Raw genomic sequence first — 23,305 nt, 5'->3', positions numbered from 1 at the left:
AAATGGCAGGGAAATGATTGAGATATACCCCAATAATTCTGGCAAAGGACCAACACCCACCATAATAAAAGTGGCCCGATCTTCAGGCATGTTGTGTACCTACAGTTTCCACTGACTTCCAATAAGATAGGTATAAAAAATGGCTCAGTGATGATTCAGGTGAGATCACACATAGAATACCACATTCATTTCTTGTCTCCTTAGGATCAGCAAGATCTGACAAACATGAGGGAATCCAGCAAATAGGAACAAATAAAATGTATGAAGGAGGTAGTGAGGGAAATAATTTATCAGGAAGGATTAAAAGCTAAAAATGACATGACTACAGGGCTATAGGATACTAGTGTACAATACTTGAAGAGTACAAACATGAAGGAGGTTGGGCAATTATCCAAGGCAGTATTAGGGTGTAACTAGGAGTTATGGGATGAAAAGGAAAATTTTGGCTGAATAGAAGGAAATTTTACTGAGAGTGAGAAGCATTAGGCTGTGAAATAGTCTCTCAGGGGAATAGGAGGAAGCCCCATTGTTGGAGACATTTATTCTGCTCTGTTCAGGTTCTTGTATCACACCATCACCATGTTTCTGAATATGAGTTCTGTCCCAAATGGACAAAACATTATTCTGTAGAGAAAAATCTTGCATTAGCAAGGAAGATGAATGATCTAATAAGTCTTTCCATCTCTGACTTATGCTTCCATAATAATGCTATTCTTTATATTCACCAGTCAGTGCCGTACATGATTTTCAGTAAAAGTAATTAGCCTAGAAGGTATCACTGTAACACAGGTATCCTATTATTTTCAGTATCTTCCTCAATAACAAAGCAGATTTTCTTGTGTAAATATAATCCCCATACATACACACATAAATCTTTTGAAAACCTCTGAAATGAATGCAGGTGTCCAGTGCTCTATCTACAGAACAAATTACTCATCTAAATCGGTGTTACAATATAAATACTGAGCAAAATGTGAGCTAACATTGTGTGTGTTTAACATTCATTGTAGTCTGTTTTCTCCAAGTTTATTGAATGTACTACAGTGTATACCCTCCACCCCACCTCAAAAATAACCAAACAGAAAAACCCAGATACTGCTGCTTACTCTTTTATTCATGAAAGGGCAGACTGCATCTTGAATACAGTGGCCTGGGAGCAGTGAAGAGCCTCTCTGATGTATGAGGCCAGTGAGGAGGGGTCAGGGCCATGGATCTGACTTTTTCTTGGTCCATGGGCTTGTTCAGTGAAGTGCAGAGACTGTAACTGCCCGGCCTTGTGTAGAGTGTATGGGGGTGGAGAATTTGTGCATCCTTCCTTCTCTTATACACTCACGCAAGGGTCACTTACAATACAGCCCTAAGTGGGTCAATTTTTAATTCAGTACATTAAAATTTGGGGTCCTTACTCTGTTCTGAATCATGATAGCCAGACTGAAGGGCTACAGGAATTCATTAATATGTAATCAGCAGGAGTACAGCCTGAGAAATAATGGAAATGTGGTGGAATGACAACTATTATGAATATAACTCTAGAACACGGGCAGCTCCATCCTCTTCCTGGTGAGGGAGCTGAGGTGGGCTAGATAGAAAACTGCAGGGAGGGGCTGCATACATCTTGTGGGCACACATGCTTTTTTCCCCACAAACATTATGCACTTAAATGTATGTTTTATCTATGTTATCCGCAAAAGAAGAATAAAAATACATACTGACAGATCGGTTTTAAACTTCATCTATGGCAACTCACTGGTGCAACTTTTATTCACGGAAAATCAATAGGAAAAAAACTAAGCCAATAAATAAATAAACAAACTTATAATACTAATAATAACAATAATAACAATACATAAATGCAAACTTCTGGAAATAATTACTGGTTAAATAATACTAGTAGCTAATTACTGTAAATGGGAGAATGTACTGTATTACATTTTAAAATTAGCCATTTTCACATAGCACAGTAGGATATTTGGAAGATTTGGAGACTCAGAGCCATAATACAACAACTCACACTGCGGTCACTCTGGAGCAGGAGGCCTCAGTGCAAGAGAGGCTTAACTGAGCACAGGTACTGTAGGAGGCCTTACCCGGACACCTTCTGCTCTGTCCTTAGCAGCAGCTGGAGGAGGCAGTAGGCGGGAAGGGGTATGGATGCTGGGTCTATGTGGCTCCTGAGCCCCAGCCAGTTTGCAAACCTAATCATCATCAGCCTGGGCCGGAGCATGTGCAGCTGCAGCAGTTATGTGGCAGGGAGCCACACACTGGTGATGTGAACCAGGCAGGGAGGAAGCAGGGGCACTATTTCAGATTTTGGTGGTGGGGAGGGGCAACTTTAACTGTGATTCCAGGGGCTACTTAGGCACCTGAAAACTCTAATTTTTTTTGCAGATAATAACTAAGAAATTAGCTGACAGGAGTACTGTATCTAATTCCTATATAAAGAAAGAATATATATATATACATGCAAACACTAATTAAAGACATATTTTAAGTGCAGATATAAATTTAGAACAATCAGAAGATAATACAGCAAGATATTCCCGATCCCAAGCCTTGAGGTAACAATTCTGGAGCCTTAACACAGATATCAGAAACACAAGTTTGATACTTTGTATACTATCTTTAGTAGAGCTAAATAAAAATAAATAAAATCTGCTAACTTTCTCTAATAGACATACTCTGTGTTACTGCCATTATCTACTCTATTTTAGTCAACTGTTTTTCACTCCTCTAAAAATGTATTTTCTTAATTTTAACATAAGTGATGAAGTTTTTTTCCTCTTTTATTAAGAACGGGAATTTATTTTTCTCATTATTTTGGCATTTATGTTTACCGATCACAATCACGTACATGACTCACTAACATTTGACTCCATCATTACTATTAGTATCAGACTTGGAACTGCATTTATTTTCATACAAATGTTAAGTTATATTACAGAGATAATTAAAAATACAATTTGAAAATAAGCAACCTTAATCTGGACAGTGTCTAGACTCTAGACTTATGTGTTTAACTAATGTTGTTGTTGTTTTAAACTGGAACTGCTAAGGCATGTACAAGCTAAATTTACATTCTAGAAGAACTGATTGTACCACTTTAAATAATGAATGACAAAGCATAATATGGTAATAAAAATAGTAATGATAATTGATAAAAGCAATAATGATAATTACTCCAGCCAGGATAACTTAGGCATTTTAGAATTCACTACTCAAAGAATTAAATTTAAGCGTAAGAGAAAAATAAAATTTACAGCTGTCAAGTGTTTAAAATAATTAATTACAATTAATTATGCAATTAATAGGCTGAGTACCTGTTGAAATGATTACCTTAATACTGTTGGGGTTTCATTCAAGGCAGACCCACAACATTTTGGCATCTGAGGCGGGGAGCTCAAATGACGCCCCCATGCCCTCTTGCTTGGGCCAAAACTTTGAAAGGTGTCAATTCTGCCTTCTTCCTGTTCTATTCCTCTCATCGTTCTGCTCTGCTACCTACCCCAATAAAGGAGAACTAAGAACTTAAAATGCCTTGTTCAAAAATTTTAAGTAACACTTAACTTTCAAATGCCTGAACAGCAAATGTAACTTTTCTTGTCTGCATAGTAAACACTGGCATTTTTATCTGTTTGAATAATCGAAGTGGTGCTTTCCGTGCTTTCTTGATTGCAAAGATTTGAACTGCTTCCTGCTGAAGGTCCACAGTCTGGACCAGCTCGTGCTCTATTGAGATGGTTGCGAGGCCGACCAGCCTCTCCTGTGTCATTGTGGAGTGTAGATGTGTTTTTATTAACTTCAGCTTGGAAAAACTGCGTTCTCCACTGGCAGCTGTTACAGGAAGTGTTAGAAGTATACGCAGAGCAACAAAAGCATTGGGAAAGAGGCTGGTCATCTTATTTGTGCACATATATTCCAGAACAGCCTTTGGAGTTGATCCTGCTGAAATGTATCTTGAAAGGGCTTTCAGTTCATCACCTAAATCACTCGTATCAACATCGCACATGTAATCATGTGTCAACACTGTCTCTAGTGCCCCGCATTGCTGGTGTAGGTCTTCTTCAGGTATAGTGAGGAATTTTGGAATATCATACAACATCCCAAATATACTGCTGTGTTCCATGAGCTGCATGAAACATTCTTCAACTGACTGTATTGCACAATCTAGTACCTGGTTAAAGAATTCAACTTTGAACTGTTGTTTGGGGTCTCTTATGGGATTATCCCATGCCTCATAATCAAAATGTCTTCTTTTTTGGTGACTCTTGTATTCTTGAATGAGTGGGAAAATAGCTTCAGTGTGAAGTTCTTCTGCTAACTTGTGTGCACTCTTCAGAACGTTTTGAAATCCCTCATCTGACTGGTAAGACTGTAGGTATGACTTTGCTTTGTCTAGTTGTTCCATTGCTCCAGATATATCAAGGTCAACACCTTGGAGTCTCTTGCTTACAACATTTATTTCAACCTTGTCATGCCACAACACTAAGCCACACAGAAATTTGAAGTTATGTATATTTCTGGTGATTCCATTTCTCTCTGCCACTGTTCTCCCATGAACAGCCTCCATAATGGCAACTATGGCATCATCTATCTTCCCAATTTAGTGTTTGATAGGCTTTATTGCCTCCACTCGACTTCCCATCATGTGGCACTCAGTGGTTTCAGTGTCAGAGAGGATGTTCCCAGATGTTGCTTCAAAATCTGCCATTGATGAATTGATGCAGAGAAAAATACATAGATGCTTTGAATTACATAAAAAAATGCAGCAGCCTCTCTAGAAGCTGATGCTGCATCACTGACCAACAAGTTCAATGAATGAGAACTGCATGGAACAAAAAAAGCTTGAGGGTTTAACTCTCGGATCCAAGTCTGCACTCTTCTATTCTTTCCTCTCATGTTGGCATCATCGTAGCCCTGATCTCTCATGTCAGCTATCGCAATTCCCGTATCTTCCAGCTTTTTAAGAAGCACATTTGTCATATCAGCTCCTGTAGTATCAACAATGTCAATAAATTCTAGAAAATGCTCTCTGACAGTCACCATTGCAGGGACATTTTCACTAGGTTCTGTTGCTACAAAACGCACCATTAAAGTAATTTGTTCAATATGTCTGGTATCAGGTGTGCAGTCCAGAATAACAGAGTAATATCTTGCTGACTTCAGATGTGCCACAATCTTCTGTTTGACTTTTGTTGCCAGTAACTGTATGAGCTCATTTTGAATTGTTTTTCCATGGTAGTAGTGTGTATAGATTTCTTGGGTGGTGACTCTTCTTAGATGCTCCTGGAGTACAGCATCAAACTCAGCCATCAGCTCCACAGTTTTAAGGAAGTTTCCATTGTTTGGCACATACAGTTGATTTGAAGTGCCACACAGTGCTAGGTTTTGGGTAGCAAGCATTCTCACAATGGCAATGAGCCTTTTCAGAACATTTTGCCAGTAAAGAGGCTCTGATGCAATCTTCTCTTGATGCTGATCATCTATGGTGGCCTTTAACCTTAGTCTCATCTCAAGCTCTTTCCACCTATGGAATGCTCTCTGGTGATTTGCTGCCTTCTCATGGCATGCCAGATTTCTAGCCAGATTTTTCCAGTCCTTTGTTCCTGTAGAACCCAATGTGGCTGGACCATTAGACTGGAAGAGTTTGCAACAAAAACGGTATGCAGCATTCTGGGTTTTTGAGTACATAAGCCATGGCCTCTCCACTTTGTAACAATTGGGGATTTCACGCCAGTAATGTGTTTGAAGGAAACTTCTATTTTCATTGTCTTTGGGGAACATGAAGTTTTTCACTTGCTGTGGCCCATGCAGTACAAGAAAGTCCTTCAGGCTACTGCTCAAGTGGGTCCACAGTCCTGGATCATCTAGACTTAAAGAACTAAACTCAGCAGCAGCTGTTTCTTGCGCCTCCACCAAACTCTTCTCTGATCTATACTTTTCTTCAGGAATGTGCATGGTTACATCCATTTGAGATGGAGATATGGATGTGGCAGTAGCTGCCAGGTCACCTGAACTCTGACTAACAGGAAGACAGGCATCTACTCACCACTCACATCCTCATTGGGGCCAGAAGGCTCACTGTGAACATTTGTGTCTGTGTATCTCAGGAGAGCTCCTTCCTGCTTAGACAGAAAAGCTTCCTTTGCTTTCTTTCTTTTTTTGAATGCTGCCCTAGAGGGGCATTTTCTTCTTTCACTCATGACTACTGTTCTGTGCCAGCTATAGTGGCTCTCAACACTCAATTGAAGGGGACAAATAAGCAGGCTGGTAGCAGGGCCTGAGTGAGGGAAGATATCAGCGTTTTAAGGGCCTACCTGGCTCCTACTACTTCAGTTGATTGCCAGTTCTCCTCAAGTGGGTTCAGGGAAGCAGCAGCAAACAGGAAGCTCCCTGAGAAGCTCCCTAATCAGTCCAGGCTCCTGGGGTGCTAGAGAGGTACATAAGAGGCTCCTCCTCCTCTCTCTCCCTGAAGCTCCTGCTGCTTTCTGTTATTCCCTCTCACCTTTTCTCCTGCCTGTCTGTTATATCTCTTGTGCCCTCCTTCCTCCAGCACAGCACTCCACCATCTCTGTGCATCTAGAGCAGAGAGAATACATATGCACCAGCAGCAGACAGAATTTTCTACACTCTGGGTCCTAGTGGCGCCCCTCCATAGTCTGGCACCTGAGGTGGCCGCCTCAGTTCGCCTCATGGTAAGGCCAGCCCTTGTTTCATTGTACAATTAATGGTGTATTAGGGCACCAAGAGCCTTGGATAGGTGTCTTATTATTATTGAAATCTAAATCTAAATAATTATTAAAGAAATACTTGAATAAAGGCATTCTGTCACTGCAACTCACTCCTGACCTGATATACCTCCATGCTTGTAATGTTTTATTTGACATATACTTAAAGTTAACAAACACCAAACTCAACAATACTGTATTTTATGTATTAATACCAACAAATCCTGCTTTGAAACATTTTCTAAATTTCAGTTAGCTGGTAGTGTTTCTGTCCTTCCTTCCAGACCTGCCTCAACTTCAGTTTATCTCAACATGTGTGCTGTTCCCACCAAATGCCATGGATTTCCAAATATAAGTATGATTAATAAGTTACACCAAATAACTGTTGTAAGAAATACAGCTTCAAAAAAGTTAAGGTGATTAATACATCAATTTAGACATTAACTTCTAAGTACTTGCTTGCTATGTGCTATTATTTGAAGTTTTAGGAAGATCAAGGATTACTGCAAACTGAAGTCAAACGAAAACCTTTGTGTATCCTAAATTCAGTATGTCTTTAGAAATGATGAAACAAAACATAAATCTTTTGTTCACTAAGAGGCATCTAATTTTTTTCTTGCAGATATTAAATAAAGTTCTCTGAAAAAGTTAAGGAAGACCACAAGTGTAAGAATTTTGTTTGGCTGAAACAAAAAGATTTTTTTTCGAAAAAACAAAATTTTGAATAACACTATTATTCATTACGGTCCAAAAGGCCAAACAAGTTAGCCTGAGTCTCACTATACAGTCAGACTCACTACACACTCTTTGGTAAAGAGCAGGAACTAGTGAGATGTACAGAAGACGGTTCAAAATCATCATCTTTAAACATAGTTACTTTCAGATTTCTTCTGTTAGACTAGGTTCTTTCCTACCTCCCTACAGTTAGGTTGAATAGTTCAAATTACTAATCTTAACAGGTTATGGAGTTATACTTGCCAACCATCCCTATTTAGGAGGGACACTCAATTGTTAGAAAAATATTAACCATATATAACTAAAAAAAACCCTCTTAAAATAACATATTAAAGATGTGTGTATTTCTTTCTCAGTATGTACCTCTATTTATAACAAATATGATGAGGGATTTATTATAATGGACAACCTGGATATAGTGAACAAGACTTATCAGATACCATATTTTCCCTCTCTACAGTCACCTATCTATAATTATGCAGGAAGGTGTCTGCCTCATGTAAAGAGGAAGAAAAATGAAGGGAGCCAGCCAATGATCTGGACTGAGATTGCCAGTTCATTTCACGCAGACTATCAGTGAGTCATCAGACAGTAATTGCTTTCAGTAACTGTGCTGACATGAACCAGATTAAAACTGGTGACCCTAAAGGTGGATGGTACCATATCCCTATAGCAAATCCCTGAGTCATACAGTCCCTCAGCGAGGACTGGTAATGTGCTGATGATTTAGTTTTAGTTTTGTTGATAAATCAGGCTTGAATTTTATTTTTGTAAGGTTGGTTGGGAATCTGGGTGCATAAAGTGAATGAGGATTTTTTTCTAGAGAAATGTTGGCCTTGGCTCAACAAAAAGAGGGAGAAGGGTATGTTGACTATAACAGCCTGTACATCAAGATTAGATAATTTAATTTTCTCACATCACATGCTCATTACACCCTCATGTAAACAGGTGGAGTCCTCATCTCATTCCAAATAAAAACTACACATGCAAAAGGTTACACACACACACACAAAAAATCATTCTTTGCAAGGACTGCAAAGTTTAAGGGTTCTGGCATCCATCACATTTACTTGACAATGGGCCAGTTTTTTCAAGGTATTTAGAAACATAGCGAAATTTTCAAAAGCACCTAGGTGCCTAATTTTTTGTGTGCTTTTGAAAATCCTACTGTCTGCATGTTTAGGTGCCTAAAATATCTTGAAAAATCTGGCCCTATATTCTTAGCCTCACCCTGCCATAAACACAAAAAACCCTCACATTGGTCAGTATTTTCCTCTTCAGTCAATAAATCCTAATATTCACCTCAAGAGAGTCAACAAAAACAACGAGTCCGGTGGCACCTTAAAGATTAACAGATTTATTTGCCCAGATAAATCTGTTAGTCTTTAAGGTGCCACCAGACTCCTTGTTGTTTTTGTGGATACAGCCTAACACGGCTACCCCCTGATAAGAGAGTCAACAGTTAATTAATATTTTAAGATATGCTTTGAGTACAGATAGGTGCATTGTAGTAAGATTAGTTAATATATTTTAACTGTTGATTGAGAGATTTATCTCAAATTTATAGATTTATTTTACAAGATGGATATTGTTATTGTTTGAAGGTTGGGGACAAATGCTATGCATAAATTTGAAAATGTCATAGTCATAAAATTTAAGGCCAGAGGGGACAATCAGATCATCTAGTCTGACCTCCTGTATATCACAGGTCACCAACACTACCCAGCATTCAAACACTAAACTCAACAATTGAAATTAGACCTGGGTATTACAGCCCTCAGGACACTAAACTACTATGTGCCACAGGCAGAGAATAGGAGAGACAAAGGTAATCAAAAATGTTGCATATTACTATTCGTATAAAGAAAATTTGGAGTATACCCATAATACTAAAAAGAAATCTCATTATTTAGATTCTTTCAGTTATTTTTAAAGTGCCTACTTACACAGCAATTTACTGCATGGCAAACCAGGGTCTGAATCTACAGCACACCTGCTTGCCTGCATAGTAATGTCCCGTGTGGAAACTGCTAAAGCACACTAAGGGTACATAAAAGACCCACAGCACAGCTGCAGATGGTCTGAATCAGCTAACTCAGCTCTGAGACTCGGTGCTGTAGGTTTTTTATCGCAATGTAGACATACCCTAAAAGTCCTGGAATATGGCTTGTCTTACAACTACCTGCCACACAGTAACCTGCTATGTAGACAAGCCCTGTATGTTTTAGACAGACTTTCCCTGAGGGTGATAGGCCCAAATTAAGAACGTAAGAACATAAGAATAGCCATAGTGGGTCAGACCAAAGGTCCATCTAGCCCAGTATCCTGTCTTCCGACAGTGGCCAATGCCAGGCGCCCCAGAGGGAATGAACAGAACAGGTAATCATCAAGCGATCCATTCCCTGTCACCCATTCCCAGCTTCGGGCAAACACAAGCTAGGGATACCATCCCTGCCCATCCTGGCTAATAGCCATTGATGGAACCTACCCTCCATTAATTTATCTAGTTCTCTTTTGAATTCTGTTATAGTCTTGGCCTTCACTACATCCTCTGGCAAAGAGTTCCACAGGTTGACTGTGCATTGTGTGAACAAATACTTCCTTTTGTTTGTTTTCAACCTGCTGCCTATTAATTTCATTTGGTGACCCCAATTCTTGTGTTATGAGGAATAATTAAATACCACTTCCTTATTTACTTTCTCCACACCAGTCATGATTTTATAGACCTCAACCATATCCCCCCTTAGTCGTCTCTTTTCCAAGCTGAAAAGTCCCAATCTTATTAATCTCTCTTCATACAGAAGCCATTCCATACCCCTAATAATTTTTGTTGCCCTTTTCTGAACCTTTTCCAATTCCAATATATCTTTTTTGAGATGGGGTCACCTCATCTGCACACAGTATTCAAGATGTGAGCGTACCATGGATTTATATAGAGGCAATATGATATGTTCTCTCTTATCTATCCCTTTCTTAATGATGCCCAACATTCTGTTTGCTTTTTTGACTGCCACTGCACACTGAGTGGATGTTTTCAGAGAACTATCCACAATGACTCCAAGATCTCTTTCGTGAGTGGTAACATCTAATTTAGATCCCATTGTTTTATATGTATAGTTGGGATTATGTTTTCCAATGTGCATTACTTTGCATTTATCAACACTGAATTTCATCTGCCATTTTGTTGCCCAGTCATCCAGTTTTGAGAGATCCGTTTGTAGCTCTTTGCAGTCTGCCTGTGACTTAACTATCTTGAGTAGTTCTGCATAGAGTAGTTTTCTGATGTTCTTATGTTCAGGTTGCTGTATTAGGGCTGCCACATTTCAGCTGGAAAACAACTGAACTATGCTTATTTGCGAGTCCCTCCTAACAAATCTCACTATCATGACTACGAATAGTGTGAGTCCATATTCCCTTACAAAGGAAGAGTGAGTGGAAGAGAGGACTGAGACAATTACATATGTTATCTAGAGCCATGTGGATGACAAGCAGAAAGTAACAAAGAGAGAAGAAGAGTACTTGTGGCACCTTAGACACTAACAAATTTGTTAGTCTCTAAGGTGCCACAAGTACTCCTGTTCTTTTTGCGAATACAGACTAACACAGCTGCTACTCTGAAAAGAGAGGAGAGTTAAACAAAATAGTATTAGTTTAGTTATCAGTGAAGTGTAGGGAAAGCAACCACCAGAGGTAGAAAAAGTCTGATAAGGCAAATATATTACGGGTACAGTGAATATGGTGTATTTCATAGTATGATATAATTAATTGAAGTATATGCTGCATCTAGGAAGTAAAATGAATTTACCTTTTCCTGTAGGTCAGGTAACTTCTTTTCCACTTTTGTTTCAATGTCTTTTTGTTCTCTGAGCTGTTAAAATGAATGCCAAGAAAGCTGAGCAAAAGTACAGACACACACATTTATAAAATGTAATACAGAGAGGATGAGGGAGACATTAATTTAATATTATACTTCTTTGAACAATTAATTAATTAAAATTCTTACATTTCCGGAAATATTGCAAAAAGTGTACAAAAATATACATCTTCCATAAGTAATTATTAATTCTTTAAAAAATGAAATGCAGCTTTATCCACGTTCAAAGCAAAATGTACTGGTACTTTGATCTATTACACTGAAAATTTGTTTTCATCGTTTACTGCCTGTGAATAGGACTACATAAGAGACTTAATTATTGCCCACAATTTTTATTGGAAACATTTGCTTGATGTAAACTCTGACTGGTCAAAAGATTTCAAAACAGCAGCGGCTACTTGACTTATACTGAACAATAGCAAAATTCAATAGTTTCCGTATTGTTGCACAGTATTTCTTATAAATTTGCTTTGCTAAATAAAAGGAAAACAAATTTATCTTTAGGAATGATGGAACAAAATTGAATACTGGCATAATTGTCAAATTGTGAGAAAGTAAAGAAGAACATTTAAATTAGCAGTTTACACTTGAAATTATTTCCAAAACTTTGCAACTGATTCAGTTTTGTATACTACCTTTTTTTCAGTATTAAATTTGTCAGTATTTACCACAGTAGGAAAAATTAGTTTATACTATATTTTTCAACTTTTTGTTATTAGTTATAATAAAAAGGCCAAAAGATATAAAATCCAGAAATGACTATATTTATCTATGTCATAATCTTCATGTAATTGTTTTACAATAATTTTAGCAGAGCTTATGGCAGAAATTAGTCAAAAGTATAAAAGCTTTAAAGAACTTATGTCCAGCGTTCTGCCTGTATCGTTCATTTCTCCAGGACTGATCTTTAGTTACTACTCACATTTACATTCAATATTCAAAACATCCCCTCCCACAAGGACACTATATAATTTGAGGATTTCTCCATTCCTCAGTCTGCTTTTATACTCTCTCTCTCTCTTTAATTTCCTCTCTCTCAATCAGTCACATTGTTGACATCTTCTCTCTATCCAAAGAAGACTGGATCAACAGGGCATGTAACTTCTGGCTGATGGGAGGTTCTACCCCTGCACTTTCCCTTTCCCATTCCCAAAGGATCACCATCTGCTTTTCTATGTGTTCCCACTCCAAGGAGAAAGAGAGTGGGAGAATGGTAATCAAACTTAATTGTCTCTTAATTGGCAGAGTTAGTCCAAAAGTCTACTTCTCATGCAACTGTCTTTGTACAAGTAAATGCTTCCCCCTTTCCATAATAATAAAATTCCACTTCTGATGTTATGTCATGCTACTGAAATGACCTGCAGTATTATTTATAGGTTTCTGTAATGCACTCCCTTACAGCCTGATTTGCAGATGCTGCAGATGCACCCCACCTTAAATTTCCCCAGTTGGGGGAGCAATTTTTTTGCTTTAACAGCCTGGGTCAAGGAGAAGCCAACACACATTACCAAATACCAAGTCTCCTTTTAATGAAGTTTCAAGACAGGAATAATTCAGGAACCTGGTTCAGAGCTCCACAAGTTAGAACATCCACAAAACCAACTTTCTGAGTCATGTTAAGTTAGACTCCTTGAGTCAGAGAGAAACCACCAGCCATGGCAGCCTGCATGATTTCTATCCCTTCTCTCCTGCTCAGCTTCGGCTTCCTGTTTAAACAGCCCTACCCTAGGGTGAGGCAGCGCCTCCTTGGTTATACCCCAGGATGTCCTTGCATCAGCTGCAGCCTGTCCCTTAAAGGGGTAGTGCACTCTTCACAGTCTCCTGTACATTTAATGTTGGTTTGTTTGGTAATATGCTGTGAAAAAATATGGCTAAAAAGCTAAGTATGTTAAATAATATTAGAGGGTTCCACAGGTGCTCAAGACTTGCCAGGATGTCTTCACCACATCTCAGAGGCAACCTGATAGCTATTCTCTGTATCTTTACTATGGTTACTAAAGGATAGCATGACCAGATGTCCTGATTTTATAGGGTCAGTCCCGATATTTGGGGCTTTTTCTTATATAAGCACCTATTCCCCACCACCACCACACACACACACACCTTCTGTCCCTATTTTTCACACTTTCTATCTGGTCACCCTACTGAAGAACCTCAGTTCAGAACTGTGGACCTAGCCAAACAGAGGTACATTCTATGAGTTTGGTACCAGATGTTCTATAACTCAATGGGGAGTGGAAGAAGAGTGAAGAGAGAGGCTGAAATTAACTGAAAAGCCTTTTCCTCAAGGCTGGAAGCCCATATACTGATTTATTTTGCACTCTGTATACTAATACATCTGCAAAAAGGCAGAGTGAGAGCCTTAGTTTTTGTAATTTCTCCAAGAAGACACCCAAAGAAGAGTTTCTGGGTGAGCAGAGGGGCTACGTTTGGAGTAGTATTACTCTAGAACTACACTTGGTTAAGGACCAGTATTTATTGGTATTAAAAAGAGAATTTTCTTTAAAGCTTGTTTTCCTGAATATATTTTCAAGATTTTCCTCTTCTGCCCTCTCTATATACAGTTAGGGCCAGATTATGTCTGGGGTAGTAGGGAGGAGGGAGGTGGGATGGGAGGGAGGAGGCTCAAGGAGCTTTTCTCCTCACCCCTTTTGCACCTCTGTGCAGGGACCAGCTGTAACTGCAGTCTTTATTCAGTTCTGAAGGATGGAGAGAGGGCAGAGAAGAGGTGGGGCTTTGCCTCCTCACCTCTGACCTCAGCCAGCAGAGCTGGCCAGCTGGAGGGACACACATGCTGCACCCTCTTAAGGGAAAGCTCACAGCAGATGCAGTCTAGGGAGCTCTAGGAAGTATCCTATCTCCTTGCCTGCACTGATATGATTCTACACTGTCCCTATCTCAGGGGTATATCCTAAAGGCACAATATGGCCCTAAATATGTATGTGCTATAGCTCCATTCATGTTGTGTGGTCTTCTGTTTTTTTTTTTAATGAATTCTAAGCCTATAGTTTTTTATGTTAGAAGAACTTACAATGAATTTGAATGTTCACTTCCACTTTTGCTGTGCCTTGTCTTAGGTAACAGTAACTTGAAGAAAGAGGCACAGCCTTTGAAACACACACTACTATAAAAGAATAGAGAGGAAACCCAGACAGTCCTTTAAGTGTGGTTCTGTTCTGAGGAGTGTCTCAGTAAAAGTGACATTATGTGACTCCACGTTTATTTTCTCTCAGTGATTTCTGTATCTAATGAGCTCAGTTTACAAGTAAAAATGTCTTTTCTAGCTGCCAGCCCAGCAATCTCAACCTGGTATCTGAAGTTCATTCTGGGTTCTTTCCATCTCACACATCATCTTCAGTGATAAAGGTTCAATGAGGACAAATTAGACCTTAGTTACACCTATTCAACTCCAATGCCTTCAAATTATGTCCTTGGTGAAACCTGTGCAAACCCACTAGTTGAGATTTTCAAAGCCAACTAGGAAATCTGCACAGACAGACAGGGCCGTCCTTAGGATTTATTGGGCCCTATGCAGTATTATTAAACTGGTGCCCCTATGCCCAACGGCAGCTTGGGCATGCATGTGTATTTTAGATAAGGGTGGTCTTTTAAAAACCTGTATGTTTGAAGATCCAAGCATTTAAGGCTAAAGATGAATACTCAGATTGTGCATCAAAAAATCTATGCAAGGATTTTTTAGAGATGTGATTTTATAATCTTCAGCAACACACTAATGCAATATTTTTAAAGCAAATTTTAAACTAAGGTCCCGTAGACTAACATGTTCTGAGTAAATATTACAGTAATGCACAACTGGTTTTGTCAGTAAATTCAGAAACTGAAATACCTGGGGGTTGGCAAATGCCTGTTAAATGGCTTCATTATAACTTGAATGGCTCTTTAACAGTTTCAATGTTGTGCTAATAGGTCTGGCAGGCTGTTTTAAGTACTAGATCCCCTCTGGAAGAAGACTCACCAGGCTGCAGCAGCCAGCAGTGGTGGGAGCCTGCAGGAAGGGTCAGAAAAGGGACAGGAAGAGACGGCTGGGTGGACACTAAGACCCAGGGTGCCCAAAACTTTCAGGTGCCCTCCGTGTATGCTGCGTATACCTAAGGACAGCCCTGCAGACAGATGCTTATGATAACACAGATCCTTTTGAAAGGCCAAAGTCAATACATGAATTTAGGGTCTGAACTTTAGGCAATCAAGTTTAAAAATGTTGGCTGTGTGCGCTCAGAATCCCTGGCTCCAAGAAAATCACATTTTTCCAGTTAAAAGAAAAAAAGGTGAAATGTGTTCTCAAGACTAATGTGTTTGTTAAAAAAAGAGGTCCACAGATCAAGTTAGTCCGAGTTTTCAGCCTTTAAAAACTGGTTTCAAAGAAGGCTTCCTTTATAACCTTGAAATTCTGTTTTTCATCCATTTCTAAAGACTCAATCCTGCAGTACTTACTCAGGCAAAAGTCCCATTGAAGTCAAAGACTGAGTAAGGACTGCAGGATTTGGCCCTATGTCAAGATAGCCCAACACACACTGTGCTAAGATTAACAAAACAAAGTAAGTAAAAGCGGCTATGACTTGGCACAAAGTTTGACAAGCTGAAAAAAAAGCAAATGTTTAAGAAACTGAAGTGGTACTGATTTTCTATTCACAACCTTTTCTCTTCTAAACAGTATCATATTCTTTTCCAGCATATTTAGATTGCAAGTCAAGCTGTGTTTTATTTTTTATTATAATAAACCCAGTCAGTATACTGTAACAAAGACATACTAGTGGTGACCAGTGTGAAAATCACTGTGAGACCAAGTTAGAAAAAAGGTCAAATGATAAAATAAACAATCAGCCATCTGGAAAGTTCTTGCAACACGTAAAAAGAAAATAAAAGGCAGTATTCTTATGAGACTAATACAGAATACACAAATATTTAAGATAGGGCTCCCCCTATCATAGTACCAAACCTTTCCACATAATGTTAAATGTTTTCCAAGTTCTTCTGTGCCAAACAATATTTAAGTTCTTTTTAAAAAATCTTTAAAAATCATTTTGCATGTTTCTTCCATTAGTAGAGTAAAATTTAGGTTTCTGCTGAACTGATTCTCCAAAAACCTCTTTTAAAAAATGCTTTTTCATTTTTCTAAAAAAAAAAAATCAATCAGTACACATAAGCTGCATATGATACTTAGAACAAACTGAATATTTAAATAAAATAAATAAGTTTCTATATATATGAAAACAACCATTTTTATGAAGTTTGAAACACATGGCAGTTCATAAAAATAATTTAAGCACAAGAATCTTACCATACTTTGATTTAATGACCTCTCCTTCTCAAGTTCCATGTTTATTTTTTCTTGAGCTTCAATTAACTAAAAATAAAAGCATAAAAAGTAATGTTGCATTTTAGATTAGAGGCAGGTAGAATTCTTCCAAAATCCTTTCTAAATATAGTTTACCAAAGAAAATACAGCATATATATAACCTAATGAATGACAGACTGATGGGCATCCTGGCACATACCATGATACCTAGAAACAAGCCTGATGGTGCACTAGGAATGCCACATGCAGAATGTGCAATTCACACACCAAATGTTTACACTTTAATTTTGTATTGAACACACCCTGAATGTGCATACAAAATACAGAAGATCATATCTCTAGAAAGCTGCAGGTTAAAATGAAGGGCACTTTGGAAAACAGCTTTCTGAGACAAATCCTTTGGCCCAAATAAGAACTGCATGAAGTTCTGAATACAGTCAAACTAATGATGCTCCATTGCTTAGGTAGAGGAAGTCTGACTAGGATATCTATACCACCTGCAAAGCATAAAGAATGGGCATAGGGAGCCCCTACCATGGAGGGAAGTATTCGGAATGAGGATTACTCTGATCCAACAGTCAAACCACACACCTATGATTGGGGTGTTTCGAGAGCATTCACAAGGGCTGATGCAGTCAAGATGCAGTGGCAGTTTTGGAGTAGTTCAACTGCTGCTTGGTGGCTTTCTGGGGAGGGAAAATATATTCTTTTTTCTTTGACTCTTGAAGTCATCTTCAGTATATATAACCTGTTTACTTAGGCTTTTTAATGGGGAGCATGTCAGGCACCTATTGTCATTGAGGACTAAGTCCATGCATGTATAAATTTTAAAAATGAACCCAATTTTAAAGTTATCCAAGTGCAAAAATTCTAGATATCAAGCCAAATTTTTTTTTCAGTGGAGTACCCAGTAGAAAACCTTCCCAACAGTGAGATGCATTAGGCTGTGGAACGGTCTCCAAAGAAGCGTCAGAAATCCCATGGATTAGGACTTTGCAAACTAAACTAGACAAACTTAGGCTGTGAACTTTTGGGGGCAGGGATTGTTTCATCTGTATATAATTTGTATAGAACCTAACACAATGGGACCCCAGTCTTGTTGGGGTCTTTGGGCAGTTCCACAATATAAATAATACACTAGAAAATGTACTGTAGGGAACAATCCTCCTTTTGCAACTAGATAAAATGGATGGACCAATAGGAGTTTTCCATATCTAATCTTAGGATACATCTTTAGCTTCCATTTCTAATTTTAGGGTTCATTTATAGGATCTCAAGGTTTAAAATCATTAACAAATTTAGCCTTCCGACACCCCTCGGAGGTAGGTTGGTATTATTACCATTTAACAGAGGGGAAAGCGAGGTGTGAGAAGTGACATCTTTGCAAGCAAAGTCTATGGAAGAGGTGGAAATAGAAGCCAGATCTCCTGACTTTCATTCCTGTGCCTCAACAAAACAGAATTCTTCCTCTCCCTGGACAGTGAAAACAACTTAATGTGAAGATTTTTATCATATAAAGGGTCATTACTTCCCAGAGATTTCACCACAAAGATGAAAATACCTTAATGAAAATACCTTGCTAAACTGAAGTTCTTCAACAAAGGATATAGATCACATTGAATAATATTTCATGGAAAGAGTCCACTTTCTACAGTGGGAAGAAGTTCTTTGATTTCTCTTTCATTTTTAGAAAGGGAATAATGCACTGTAGAGAAGAAATCCATTTGGCATGATATCTAGGCATGTTATCTAAATAGATCTTTATGTCTCCCCATCTCTCAGAGAGGTGTTTTTGTTTTTTAGAACTTCCCTATGCCAAGAAGCATTAATTTGTATTTACTATGTCTTGTTCAACCACTGCCTTGTACTGATAGCACATAAATAATATTGAAGACAAATTAATAACATTACCCAGAAATACAGAAAATATACAGCAAACCACAAGTTATTGAGAATAACACATTTCTTGCCCAAAATTACAGATACTTCCATATTTGATCCTTGTTACTCTTTCTCTAAAAATATACTTGTGCCCTTCTTTTTAATGAAAGTACTCCACCCAACTCCACTACAGTTTGCTGAAGTTCAGAAGTGAGAAAGTGTCTAATTTACTAGTGTTAAAATACAGCAAAAATAATGCTGACATGACAGGAGGAAGACAATCTGAACCACTGTCTTCTGCATAGGCAGGAATACCAGCTCATTTTTACTCATCATTGAGCTAAACAAACATAAAACAAAATCTGAAACAATTGAAATGATATTGACTATTTTTCAGCTTTCTCGTATTATTTGGAATAGACTTTGTGAATAACCCAAACCTGCTGCTTTTCTGCTTAGAGAGACATCCATCACTGTCAAAACAATACAGTACCTTTTGAACAGTTTTCTCATCTTTTTCCATTTTTAATTGCATACCTCGAACCTCCTTATCTGAAAACAAATAGGGAGAAAGGTAGAGCATGAAATTACAAGCCTACATCAGTGTATTTATATTGTATGCTTCAGGTCAGTCTAAGCCTAGTGGAATGCACAGTGGATGAAAGTCCTAGCAGAACTCTGACCTTCACAACTGCCCTTGACATTCATAGCCTTCTTCCTGCTGTTCAGCCGGCTGGTCAGATAGAGATTAAGAAGTAAGTTCAAGAGCCAAGTGTGGCTGAGTGCCCACAGCTTTTCATTAATACTAGCTCTGGACATCCTTGCTGTTAGTCACAGCCAATACAAAGTGCTTTAGCAGGTGGTTCTTTATTGCTCAAACAAAACTATGAAAAGATGAGAAGCGCCATTAAATCAGATGATAAACAGCAATAAAGAATACTGTTTATGTCAAATTCATCTTTCTACTATAAAAGGTACTACTATGTCTAATCTATTTGGATGTACAAAAGTCAGAAGCCAGATTTTCCACACAAATTCTGTTCTAATGCCATAGATTTCTAGCTTTCCATAAGAGCTTTCTAACACTGACAATATACTAGCGGTAACTTGAAAGTAAAGACTGAACTTATTAATTGTTCTTATAACCTGAATGGTGTGTATGTTTGTTTATATACATACACACACACACTCTCAATTTCAGAATAAGACAAAATGAATTCCTTTTAAAAAATGTTGTAAAGTAACCATACTGAAAACAGTGTTGATAACTTGAAAAAGAAATTGATTCTTGTAGACTTCTGCACAAACATATAATTCATATTTCTTCCCAGAAAGTGTATGTTAATACATATGTGCAAGCACAGAAACCTATTTTATATATAGTGTCCATTTTACCTCCTCATCTTAAGGCAACTAAATTAAAACTAACAATATATTTAATCATTTACAAATATAAATATTTACATAACACTTTTCTCAGATTTTAGTAATTTTGCAGACTACAAAATAACAGTGTTATATTTTATGAACTCCAGCAACACTGTTAACCAACATAAGAAGTCTCAACTTCCATATAAACAAATATTCTTTTATCATGAGTAAAAAAGTAAATATAAATATTCAAAAAAGTTTAGAATAATTAAAAAGTACAAAACACGCTGATAGAAAGTCCAAGAAAAAATTACCACATTTTTGGACCATACTAGATATTCATTTTGATTTTAACATTTAATGCATACTGTATTTAAATGTCATCTTGACCTAACATCACATGAAAATTTTACCTAATTTATTATTTTCTTTTTCACTGCGTTTCAGAGACTCTTCAAGATGTGCAATCCTATCAAGTAGTCTAGAAACCTCTTCTCTGAAATCCTCATTTTCTTTTTCGAGCATATTTTTTTCATTGTCATCATCGTTGTCAAAAATAATCTGAAAGATTGAGAACCCTTGTATTTCTAAGTAAAGAATCAAGGATTTAAATATGCTGCACAAATATAATAATTATACAACACAGCTATCATATAATTTTCTGAATTCTATTACACAGTTATAATATGAATACAAAAAAGTCAAGAGACTAAATAGGACCTTGCTGGAAGAAAGACTGCAGTACATTATATACAAAGCCATAACACATGGGGACATTTTATTGACAGGAATAATGCATATCATACTGTTTGTGTGCCCTCATCATTCAGGTCAATTTATTATGGAGGCTGTGTGCAGGAAGGCAGCTGGGGCCTATCCACCCACACTTCCCTCTGTGTTTATGAAGTGCCGTCCGTAACTAGGCAGGCAGGAGAGATTGTGGACAGGCAACACCAGGGGGTTGCAAAGTGCATGGCTAAGGAGGGGGGCTTGTTGCCTTTGTGCCATTTCTCAGTGACAGTGCTGCCAGTGTCATGAGGAGCACATCACATGTCAAAGTGGTGAAGTTTTCAGGCTGGGAGCCGCATGGAGTCCATCAGGCCTTCTGATACCAACGCAGTTGGTTTTCTACTTGGTGTCGGAGCCACCCAGAGGCAATTCATATTCTGAACATTAACATGGCTTTGCATGCCTGTCACACATAGACCGTGCAGGGGTTTAATGCTATTGAAGACTATGGTTTAAATCTCTATGCAAACAGTGATTACCTAGTAAGAAGGTTCCAGGATAACATACAACAAAAGACTTTAAAGTTATAGTTTTAGTAAAGCAAACTCATTTACATTTTTATTATGCGTGTCCTTTGTTTAAATCTTGCCACATCCATTATGGAAAAGACTTCTTATGCAACTGAAGCTTATTGGGACAGCTACTCTTTTTTTCTTGTCTGTTTCAAAGCTATTGAAAACATTTGAATATATTGTCTTATGGCTGTCCAGATTTTACTGCCACATATTTCTTTTAAAATTACAGAAAAGCTTTCGGAAGCTGGAACAAAACTTTAGAGTAATACCAGCCTATCAAACTGAATTCTGAAAGCCTTAAAAATATTAAAAACAAAGAACAGGTTATTAATTACTTTGCTTACTAAAGAAAATTTAAGATAGTTGTTTCACGTGGCAAAAATAAGCATGTGAAAGTAGGGCCTCCTTTTCTAGGTTACCTAATGATAAAAAGTAAGAATCTGGTACCTAGAACTTTGGAAGTAAAATTCTGAGTTTTTAAGAAAACATGTAAACCTGAACTCAAAACCAAAATATATTTATGGCAAACATTCTCTCCTGCACAACTATTTCAAATGTTTTTCTCAAAAAACAAAACAAAACAAAACCACCTCTCAGTCCCTTGTGCTCACTTAAACTTTTAGGAATAAACTATCAAAGTGTTACACAGAGTTATGGCCACAGGTCTCTCAATGATTTTACTGGGAATCAGGTGGATAAAATTCCAGAGTGTTTTAAAAATTCAACCTTAAAATTAGTTTGTAGCTCCCCTTTTTTGCTAACTAAGAAGTAGCAATTTCTAGAAAGGTCAAATATCAGCTAATGAAATTATGTTAAGTTAGTAATAGAGATTTTCAAACTAACAAAACAACTTTTTAGTTATGCTTATTAGTTAGTTACTAGACTAGGATTAATTTTTACAAGAACTCTTTCCAGAACCTTGGAAATCCTATAGGCAGTCTCTAACAAGCTGCAGAGGGGTTGTTAATAAAACAGCCAATAAAATATTTGAGTGATTATTTATCATTCTCCTCTAACATTGTTCAACTCTAAACCATTACAGAACAAATTTACAATTTCAAAAGACCTTTTAAATAACTGTTTCAGAACTTAATAAGCTTAGGCATGAGTTCCTTTGCCCAGGCAGAATTTGAGCATCAACAGCTGATAGCATGAGGATCACCATCATCATAAATGAAACTAGAAATGTTTGACTTAGCTATGTGAATCAAAGTGTAAAATTTTTAAATGATGTTTTAAAATCGAAATGTAGTCTTTTTATCTCTTACTGTTTTAATGCAACAATTCAGAAAAACATAGTGGGCTTGTTTTACTCACAGATCAATTTATGGTTTGTGCTTTGCATGGATAACCTTTAGCTCTAGCTCCACCATCTGTTATAAACAAGAACTGCAAATAATTAACTATTCAGGCTCATGCTGCAATGAGGACACTCATTAGCAAAATGAACAAAGGGACAGTTTTCTGTAGCTACAGTCATCTGTTACACTTTGAGTGGCAGGTTTTGTGGTAGTGTTCTCTCTACCATCTGCCCACAGCAGTAGTTTTGGCTTGCTTAAACCAAAGGGACTTTAAACTCAATCATGTAAGCAAAAAAGGGCTAGAAAGTTGTTGACAATCATAAGGTTTTAAACTCTCTCACTTTATATATAAAATTGTTGATTTGTTACTTTCAATCTACAATTTACCCAATAATAATTTTTAAATATCAAAATTGTTTTTATTTAGTTTTAATTAATGCAAAAATACACAGTTGCTAAAGGTATGAACTTTTATTAAATTTCCAACAGAACACTAGGTAAATATGAAGACATTATTCTGAAATATGACAAATTTAGGGCCATATTCTACCATCCTTACTTCATGCTGAATAGTATCTTAGACATAAGAACGGCCATACTAGGTCAGACCAATGGTTCATCTAACCCAGTATCCCATTTTCCGACAATGGCCAACGCTAGATGCATCAGAGGATATGAACAGAACAGGGCAACTTATTAGTGATCCATCCCATCATCTACTTCTACCTTCTCATAAATAGAGTCTTAGGACACTGAGAGAATGGGGTTGCATCCCTGACCATCTTGGGCTAATAGCC

The 23,305-nt window shown here is 37.6% G+C and overlaps 1 protein-coding gene across 2 annotated transcripts in view; it reads right to left on the bottom strand.

Annotated features, from left to right (window-relative positions):
* The window catches only part of C2H10orf67 (chromosome 2 C10orf67 homolog), a 120,944-nt gene that overhangs the window by 54,921 nt on the left and 42,718 nt on the right, over positions 1-23,305 (bottom strand). For both annotated transcript variants that reach the window (XM_039521675.1, XM_039521674.1), the window contains 4 exons: positions 20,317-20,464; positions 19,026-19,084; positions 16,634-16,699; positions 11,266-11,328 (listed from right to left, as the gene is read on the bottom strand). In XM_039521675.1, coding sequence (XP_039377609.1) covers positions 11,266-11,328; positions 16,634-16,699; positions 19,026-19,084; positions 20,317-20,464 — 336 coding nt within the window. The remainder of the gene's footprint in view (positions 1-11,265; positions 11,329-16,633; positions 16,700-19,025; positions 19,085-20,316; positions 20,465-23,305) is intronic.

Source organism: Mauremys reevesii, linkage group 2, assembly GCF_016161935.1.
Source record: "Mauremys reevesii isolate NIE-2019 linkage group 2, ASM1616193v1, whole genome shotgun sequence".
In the NCBI taxonomy this organism is placed as follows: Eukaryota; Metazoa; Chordata; order Testudines; family Geoemydidae; genus Mauremys; species Mauremys reevesii.
The sequence above is the reverse complement of the archived record's forward strand: the minus strand, read 5'-3'. Positions and strand labels throughout refer to the sequence as shown.